Source organism: Octopus sinensis, linkage group LG3 (assembly GCF_006345805.1).
Source record: "Octopus sinensis linkage group LG3, ASM634580v1, whole genome shotgun sequence".
In the NCBI taxonomy this organism is placed as follows: Eukaryota; Metazoa; Mollusca; class Cephalopoda; order Octopoda; family Octopodidae; genus Octopus; species Octopus sinensis.
In genome coordinates, this window is record NC_042999.1 from 8254319 (window position 1) to 8264318 (window position 10000).

At 35.8% G+C, this 10000-nt stretch overlaps 1 protein-coding gene across 2 annotated transcripts in view; it reads left to right on the plus strand.

Moving 5' to 3' along the window:
- Window positions 1–9707, plus strand: part of LOC115209404 (follistatin-related protein 5-like) — a 409770-nt gene extending 400063 nt beyond the window's left edge. For both annotated transcript variants that reach the window (XM_029777801.2, XM_036500843.1), the window contains 3 exons: window positions 344–544; window positions 6561–6725; window positions 8978–9707. In XM_029777801.2, the coding sequence (XP_029633661.1) occupies window positions 344–544; window positions 6561–6725; window positions 8978–9186 (575 nt within the window). In that variant the 3' untranslated portion in view covers window positions 9187–9707. The remainder of the gene's footprint in view (window positions 1–343; window positions 545–6560; window positions 6726–8977) is intronic.
- Window positions 9708–10000: the final 293 nt, after the last annotated feature.

Here is a 10000-nt window from a genome sequence, read left to right on the forward strand (position 1 = left end):
ATTTGAACTCAGAACATAAAGATAGACAAGATATTGTATTACCTTCTTTAGGTTGTTTAACGCTTTTATTTTATTTCGGGAAAGCTTTCCCTTGTCAAATATAGCACAAATCAATAAGAGTTTGGAGAAAATGTGTTACTATCGGTAGGCCTTGGATCGTTTTTTCTTATTCTTTTACTTGTTTCAGTCATTTGACTGCGGCTATGCTGGATCACTGCCTTTAGTCGAGAAAATAAACCGCAGGACTTATACTTCGGTTCTATATACAAGTGTCGATAACAAATTTAAGAGTTATTATCTAAGTTTGCTTAATAATTTTGTGTTTGTGTTGTCTCTTTTAAAGGTGGACAAATTGTGATTCAGTGCCATTCCTCCAAAGACGGACACCAACCCCCACTTCAACTGATACTTGATTACATTACTGACAATGTTATCGCCAATACATCTGTCTCAGGAATACCATATGTCTCTCCAGACTCTCAGTATTTGGTCAATGTTAACAAAGACACTGGCCTTATCACTGTTTCGAGAATTTCAGAAGAAGGTAAGTTTTAAAATTTGCATATCTAATCGAGCGTTTATCAATATATTTTCACATGGGGATAACCCATTATGCTGATTGGTTACGAAACATGAATATATAGAAGGAAGAATGTTTTAAAAGTGTAAAAGAAATCAAATTAACTTGTTTCCTTGAATGCGCAATGTCAGTTTGTCTGAAGAAGGGAACACAGGTGAGCTGAGAAGGAAAATGGACCTTACAAGAACGATCTAAGGTGTAAGAGAGAATATAATGCTTGGATGGAGAGGAGTCTGCAGAAGAGGACGACTAAAGAATATGGAGGAAGAAGAGTTGAATGCTCGACTCTGGATGCTGATCGTCATAATGGAAATGATGAGGTACCGCATCAAGTGACTGGATGTCTGTGATACTCCGAACCCGTCCTTTCCAATTCTGGTACAGAAAAATAAACTTTAAAATGATGATGATGATGCTGATGATGGTGATAATGATTATATTAAGATATTCTTTGAAATAAATGAATAAAGGCGCGAGAAAACGTAAAAGATATAATTTCAGAAACGAGAGAACTTTAATTTGTTATTGCATGATTGCACATTTCTTGGATAATTTTTTGTTTAACTATGAATACAAAATTTGTTCATTTTGTTGTCTAATTGTCTGATTCCCACTTATTAATTGGAACTAGCAGCTGGACATAAAATTCCTGTTATTATTATAAAGTTGCAAAGAGTGCTTAGCAGTTCCCATTGCATTTACAGTGTATCACTGTTTTCTTGTCAAAAGATTTTTTTAAGGACTTATTTATTTTCCTATCTGCACTCAACCCCCCCTCCCCCAGCAATATTTTCTTGAACATCTGCAAAATACAGCATGATATTATGATACTTTTCATTCAAGAACACAAGATAGATTATATTTTTTAACAGGGATTTTGCAATTTTAATTATGAGCCACCATATTGCGTTATCATCAGTTCTGTTCTTCTTCTTCAAGATACACGTGCACTGGATTTGCACGAGTTGAATTTTATTTTTGTTTCTGAAAGAATTGGTAAATTGTGTATGCTGGCTCTTCAAACATATTTTCTGCAATTTCGATATAATTCCTTCATTTCGTACAGTAATTCTCCTGTGGGATATCTGTTACTGAGGTATTAAAATGTAGTGCTACCGTCGTTGAGGGTTTGGCTTACTTCTCAGTGTGGTCTTTCCCGTGAGATTATAACTAATATTTACAAAACAAGAATTGCTTCATTTGTTCTTCTTTCTTAAAATCCATTTTGCTTCATTACATTATTATTTTGTACAGCACAATTAGTTATCGCTTTTTCTGCCAGAGGATTGTACAAACATTTCGCCCTCTTTTGATGTTGATCGTATTTGTTATGGCTATAGATGAAGGCTGACAATTCTTTAGCTATACACACAGCTTTTGTTTGACATTCTGTGAGAACAATACTTACCAGTATATCTAAAAATAAAGATTGTACTTCGATTAATTAACATCTTTGCAGTAATTTCTACTCTTGTACGGGCAATAGCAGTAGTTATGATGTGAAATCGCTAACCTGTCATCTCTATGCAACCCTCTATCAAAATAGTTGCATGTCTTTCCAAGTTCTGTGTATAACAAAGTATCAACCAATTCATACTTTGATGCCACTGTACCTGTCAATGCTGTCAACCAATCTGTAGTTGGGAATCAAACGTCTTAATCACATAGCCATGCATGCAAACATAATGAGAATAAAAAACATCATTAAGCCATTAGTGTTAATGAATTTCCTTTTTAAAACAGGTCGAATTTTAATTGGACTCACTTTAATTATGCGAGCTCCGCTTAACTTCATGCAAAAGATGTCCTTAGGAAATGCATTCGTTGTAATGGCATCGAATGCATCGTCAATATTTTCTGCACAAAAGAATGTGTCTGCAAGACCAAGAAAATCTTCTGATCCTATATTATAAATGGTGGGATCTTTTAAAACTGAATTAGGAGAAAGAGGTGTTATGGGATTACTGAGTAACATGTAAATACCCATCTGCCATGATCTGGACCGTTTCGACGAGTCCAAAGACTGCTTCAGGCTTTATTGTCTACTTCGGAATGGTTTCTGTAACTGGATGTCCTTCCTAATGCCAACCACTTTACACAGAGAGTACTGAGTGCTTTTTTGCGGCACCAGCACTAATTAGATCGCCATGCAGCTTGGGAGGTTCTGTTATAGCCCCTACTCAACCGAATCTGAGTGGAACTACCATAAAGGTGGTTCTATGCTAGGACATGAAAGGTTAAAGTGTGATAGCAGGAGCTAAGCAGAACGAGTTTCTTGCTGTAGAGGTGTGCTACGTGGGTACTATATTATAGAAGAGAATGTAAGAGTGACCGGGATGAAGGTAGGAAGAAAAATAAAAGAGTGGGACTGAGGTGTCAGAGTGGAGCCTCGAGTTACGAAGTAAATAGGAATGAATATGGAGAGGAGAACCGAAGTGTGCGTTGGTTACAAGACTGAGTTTCTGCGTGGCACTCTGTCATTTTTTAACCTTTTAGCATTCAGATTCCTCTGTCAAATCTAATAATAATTTATTCACATTGTTTTATATTAAACATGCATTATTTGTAAGCTCCATTTTCCTTCTCAGCTCACCTATGTTCCCTTCTTCAGACAAACTGACATTGCGCATTCAATGAAACAAGTTAATTTGATTTCTTTTACACATTTAAACATTCTTCCTACTATACAGGAGTGGCTGTGTGGTAAGTAGCTTGCTAACCAACCACATGGTTGCGGGTTCAGTCTCACTGCGTGGCATCTTGGGCAAGTGTCTTCTGCTATAGCCCCGGGCCGTCCAATGCCTTGTGAGTGGGTTTGGTAGACAGAAACTGAAAGAAGCCTGTCGTATATATGTATATATATATGTGTGTGTGTGTGTATGTGTGTTTGTGTGTCTGTGTTTGTTCCCCTAGCATTGCTTGACAACCGATGCTGGTGTGTTTACGTCCCCGTAACTTAGCGGTTCGGCAAAAGAGACCGGTAGAATAAGTACTGGGTTTACAAATATTAAGTCCCGGGGTCGATTTGATCGACTAAAGGTGGTGCTCCAGCATGGCCGCAGTCAAATGACTGAAACATGTAAAAGAGTAAAGAGTAAAGAGTAATATGTTCATGTTTCATAACCAATCAGCATAATGGTTTATCCCCATGGGAAAATGACATAGTAGGGTAGGTGTGACAGGCCAGATCTGACCAATTTGAATATACAATAGATAAAATATCTGGGCGTGAGATGGCCGGTTTAAATACTAAAGGGTTAAAATTTAAAACGATGTTGTCAAGGATGCCCTCACTTGCTATTCACTCTCTCTGTAGAATTTACGAAATTATGCTTTCCTTTTTCTTTGAAATGTTTCAAGTTTGCATTATTCCGTTATCTTTGTTTCAATGAGTGTCTACCGTTTGCACATTCTTTGTCAATCTTGTAGCATTTACGAGGCTATAAATTTTTCACATTCTATCTTTTAGATGTAGGTTTTTAGTTTTGTCACCAAGTATGAGAATACGATTGGAATTTCTATAAGAATCCCATAACAGGCTTTATGAGAAATATTTCTAAATTCTACATCATTATAAAAGAGTCAGTTCCAAGTGCTTCCAATTTTGGGACAGCACACATAGACGTAGTTTCATGCATAAATATATTCCATTCTTTTAGAGGTTCCAATCCTTGGGAAACCTTTTTCTAAATTCGCCGTTGATGATATCGATATCAATCGAGTGTCTGGTATTGTTTTAATGAGTTTATATGGTGGAGTGGTAAAGTCCTCCTTGGAATAAAGAGACATTAATAGAAAGCAACCAAATAAAACGGGACTAATGCAATTCCATAATATACAACAATACAATATGCAATATTCTATATATATATATATATATATATATATATATATATATATATGACATCAGAGTTCGAACCTGTTCCCAAGGCTTTGAGTATATCTTCAATGTGGTGTAAGAGCTGTGTTAGACAGTCCCTGCCACAGCGAAAGCCATGCTGATTTGCATTTAGGAGTTTGTGGGTCTCCAGGAAGTCAGCTATCCTTGATCTTAACACTCTTTCAAACACTTTAATGATGTGGGAGGTGAGTGAGATTGGGCGATAGTTGAGTGCGAGGGATCTGTTTCCCTGTTTGAAAACCGAGATGACAGACTGGGATAGAAGCTGTTTCGGTATATAACCTGAGTCTAACGAATTTCTCCAGAGGTTAGACTCACAGGCAATATTTGGCATCGAGAGTTACACAAATACTAAAACTGGGCGCCACTGCATAGTGCCAAGGACTCCAAATTTGCCATCAAGATGTAGGACAAGATACTGTGATAGCCTGGGCTTCAGAGGTCAACAGCTCTTCAATATCCTCCCGAAGACCCTGAGAGACCTGCATGGGGTGGATGCAGATGTTTTTAAAATGAAACTGGATCTCATCTTGTCAGGTGTCCCAGATGAACCAACTTCACAGCAGGAGGTGCAGATGAGGGCAGCTGCATCGAACTCTCTTATGCACCAAATGGCAATTGTTAAAAAGCATTCGTGAAGTAAAATCATGTAGCAACACTGAATGGCGGTGCCCCAGCATGGCCACAGCTCGTGAGCTGAAACTAGATAAAATATACAAATATATATATATAAATATCTTTAAAGGTTAAATTTATCAACAACTTATAAATAAGGGCAAACGAAAAAATTTCTAATGCCAAATATGCCGAAATTGGACATATTGTCCATAACCAGGGCATATCTGAGAGGGCCATTATGAAGAGTAGTGGTCCCAAAACAGTGCCTTGCGGAACACCGCTCACTATTTTCTAATGCCAAATATGCCGAAATGTATTTGGGGTACTTAACTTTGCTCATGACTTAGTGTTTACTTCTTCCAAGGGTATGAGTAAGTATCTCATTTATTTCTTTGCCACATTTATCACTGACGAAGGGAGGGTTCTTATGAACTAACCCTGAAATCGGTCCGATATGATAATAATGGAATTTTTAAAAAATTTCTGTCGACTCTTTTTTCGAGTAGCATGCGTATTGTGAAAAAATATATGGTTATGGACAATATGTCCAATTTCAGCATATTTGGCATTAGAAATTTTTTCGTTTGCCCTTATTTATAAGTTGTTGATATATATATACTCTTTACTCTTTTACTCTTTTACTTGTTCCAGTTGTGTGATTGTGGCCATGCTAGAGCACCGCCTTTAGTCGAGTAAATCGATCCCAGGACTTATTCTTTGTAAGCCTAGTGCTTATTCTATCGGTCTTTTTTATCGAACTGCTAAGTTGCGGGGACGTAAACACACCAGCATCGGTTGTCAAGCGATGTTGGGAGGAAAACACAAACATATACACACACATACATATATACGACGGGCTTCTTTCAGTTTCCGTCTTCCACATCCACTCACAAGGCTTTGGTCGGCCCATGGCTATAGTAGAAAACACTTGCCCAAGATGCCACGCAGTGGGACTAAACCCAGAACCATGTGGTTGTTAAGCAAGCTACTTACCACACAGCCACTCCTTCACACACACACACACATATAGGAATGTTTCACCGAAGTCGTGTCTCGCCTTGACCTTCGAACGCGGAGTAGATGAAACAGAGGCGACTGAAGAAGGGGGATTTTCCATGTGTTATATGTCCTGTACTCTATTTTTTCGTCGTTTAAGAAAAACGTCTATTTCCTTGGTTTTGTGTTTATGTTTTCGTTTCTCATTGTGTTCGACGTGTTTTTGGTGTCCTGTACCCATATATGCATGTATATATACATGTAGATGTAGGTACGTACATATATGTATGTATATATGTATATGTTTTACTTATTAATTTGTTATTATATATGTATATATATTTGCAAGTGTGTGTATAAATGTTTATTTGTATTGATACCGTTTTATTTTTCTCAAATATTTTGGAGCAAATATATTATGAATAAAATCTCAAATCTTTCTTTTCAATTCAATTTCTTCAACAGGTGAATTTGGTTACAGTTTCACTGTTTCTACTGGCAATTCTATCAACGATATTGCCTTCTTCCCTTCATCTAGAAATAATGGTTATGATATCTTTATGACATCGGGAAGCCTTAGTAATATTATCTACGTAAATCTTGACAGTGGTGCCATGAATATTCTAGAAGGTAAGTCCTTACAAATCTATGTACGACGACAGAGGATGTCTATTTTGTGGTTAAGCTCGCTCTTTTACGTAATGTAAACAACTCATTGTTTTTTCTGTTTATCTTTTTTGCACTGTTTCTGACAACTTCTATTATTATGGCCAATAAATAAATCATTGTAAGATGCAGTTATAATGATAAATAATTTTATCACCTTTCTCTGTCTTTTTCATTTCTTTCTCCTCATCCTTTATATTAAAGCCTTGCATAAATTGTTGTCTGTCCTTGTGATGTTCTCCTCATCCATGCCCCTATGGCGAATAAAAGCAATTATTATTATTACTGAGTGAGAGAGCAAAATTAAACTGGGGTAAAATATAGGAAGCCCAGAATACCCATCAGGACTACCCGTCTGATAAGGGTACACCAGGCACATGCATCACAACCATATGTGCGTGACATGGTGATCTCATATCAAGATAAACAGCACATGACCTTGCAGGTGGGGCCCAGTTAGAATTTTCTTCAAACTGAGTAGCCCATCCCGCTCAAAAGGTCCCTGAATAAGGGTTGTTTAAGGATGTTGAAAGAACCACTCATGTTTCCAGAGGTGAACTATTCAAACCCCAAAGAATCCCTCTCAACACATGACTATGATGCTCCCCCACTACTTCTGCTCGTGATCAGAGATGCACATATCGTCAGCCACTAAGGGACATGGTCAACTGGTTACGGTCAAACAACTGACAAGCAAATCTCTGGTATTCAGCAGAATATTTGCTGTAGCCCCTCTTTTATACCAAGACAAAACGATGTACATGATGACACTTCCAATCAGTTAATATCAAAAGCCATGAGAGCCACTGCCTGTACTGCATCAGGGCATTTATTATTATTATTATCATTATTATTATTATTATATTATTATTATTCTACAGAAGTTGTCTTTACTTTTCATTCTTTCGGGGTGGATACAATAAGTACCAATCAAGCAGTCGGTTCGATGTAATTGATTTCCCCTCCTATCAAAAACTGTTGCTCTATGCCAAAATTTGTGACCTTCTTCTTCTTCTTCTTCTTCTTCTTCTCGTCCTCTTCCTTCTCCTCCGCAACGACATCATTAAGTGGTGAGATGCCAGAACCACTAGAGTGCCGGATAAAAATCTTAGCATTTCTTCCGGCTAAATATTCCGAGCTAAAATCCGGCTAAGGTCAACTTTGCCTTTCATCATTTGGGGTTCGATAAAATAAAGTACCAGTTAAGTACTGAGGTCGCTATCATATGCTTCCTCTCTCCATGTAGAATTGCTGTCCTTTAGTCAAAATTTGAAACAATTATTATTTGTACAACGAAAATCTAGACCATAGGTTTCACTTGGACACTTTCATTTAAAAATGGGACACAGCCTGTAGACGAGTAAATTTATAAGTCTATAACTTAGTAAAACAGTTGTTGAATCTCTAAAAGAATAGAGTTTGTATTAATTGTTTAATCTCTGTGCCGTACTGATTGCTCAGGCAGGCGATCAATGGCATTCCATTAAAGACCATTCCCTCTCTTAGGAGTATTTAAGACTTCATAATTAGCAAGTGACCTGATCTGAGATCGTGTGCTGAAACAAAAACAACGGCAGCGTGGAAGGTGTTTATAAGCCATTTAAAAACACACAAAAGCCGTTAGATTCACTTCAATATTTAAATTTAATTTGTCAAAATATTTTCGTCGCTTTGAGACCGCGACCTGTTCACTGACTAAATTCCGTGCTGCAGCAGTGAACAGGTCACGATTTCAAAGCGACGAAAATATTTTGACAAATTAAATTTAAATATTGAAATTAATCTAACGGCTTTTGTGTGTTTTTAAATGGCTTCCACGCTGCAATTGTTTATAATCTAAAATACTTTCCTTTTATATGATTCTATAAGTTGCGTTTATGTATTTGTACAGTGCCAATGTTTGTTTGAAAAAAAAAATGACTGTCGAAACATAACAAATCTGTAAGCGTTATTTGAAAAAGTATCAGATACCATTCTTTGCCGGTTCAGAGAATATTTAGAAACCTTTCTCTTGGACAATACAGTTTTATTTAAGAGATGAGGAATTATGTACACTGCTTACATTTGACGGATATTTATCCTCATCTTTCTCTTGGAGTTGAATAGCATGGAATAGAATATAGAGTAATTTTTTTATCATGAATTAGGGATTTTCGGTTCCATTGACATTCTTGGCTGGTTTTTCACTGTCGTATTTTGTGTCTTATCTTTTCTAGGTATTGGTCGTACCAATGAAGAAAAATCGTGGCCTTGGTTAGAAAATAAGTGGTCAATCATCGGTGGCAATGTCTTCAGTGAATATTTGCTGACCTCAATGAAGTATTCTGTCATCATCCTTAACGGCCACATGAGACAAGTACAATGTGAGTTCAGAGATTTGAAAAAAAGTGATGTGGCTATATTTGCTGAACCATACGAAGGATGAGTCGTCATTAATATATAATATTTAAAAAAAATATGAAAAAAAAAGAAATAAAAGCTAAACACGAAAAAAAGAGAACAACAGTCAGATCTCTAAATTTATTTATCTATATGATTATTTTGTCACTTCTCTATTCCATTCCATCTTAATTCTCCTCTAACCCCATTTCCAAAATCCTACATAACCCCTCCATAAAATTATGTTCTGACTGTTATTATTATTATTATTATTATTATTATTATTATTATTATTATTATTATTATTATTATTATTATTATTTATTCATTCATTTAATTTTGTATCACTCTTTTTGGATGATATTCTACTAAAAGGCAATTTTACTGCCACGATCTATGTTTCAAATATTTAATTATATATCTCATAAATTTTATTTTCTTCTTCGTTTATTCTTTTAATTTTCCTCTTCGTTATATCTCAGCCTTCCCTTCTTAATCATCTCATGTCTTAATGTCTCAAGCTTGGATAAATGAATCACTTTACATTTTAAAAAAATCGACAAAAAAGATACAGACTATTTATCACACATACATAGACAAACAGGCATAAATGTACACATATACGTATATATATATATATATATATATTATATATATATATATATATATATATATGTATATATATATATATATATATACATGTACATATATATATATATATATATATTATATATATATATATATATACATATATATATAATGCAAAGATCTTTCGGTGGATGACTAAAAGCATCCGCTACCTTCTCTTTTTAAACAGTTTACTATAAATAATCCGAGGCAAAATGCAACAGGCTTTAACA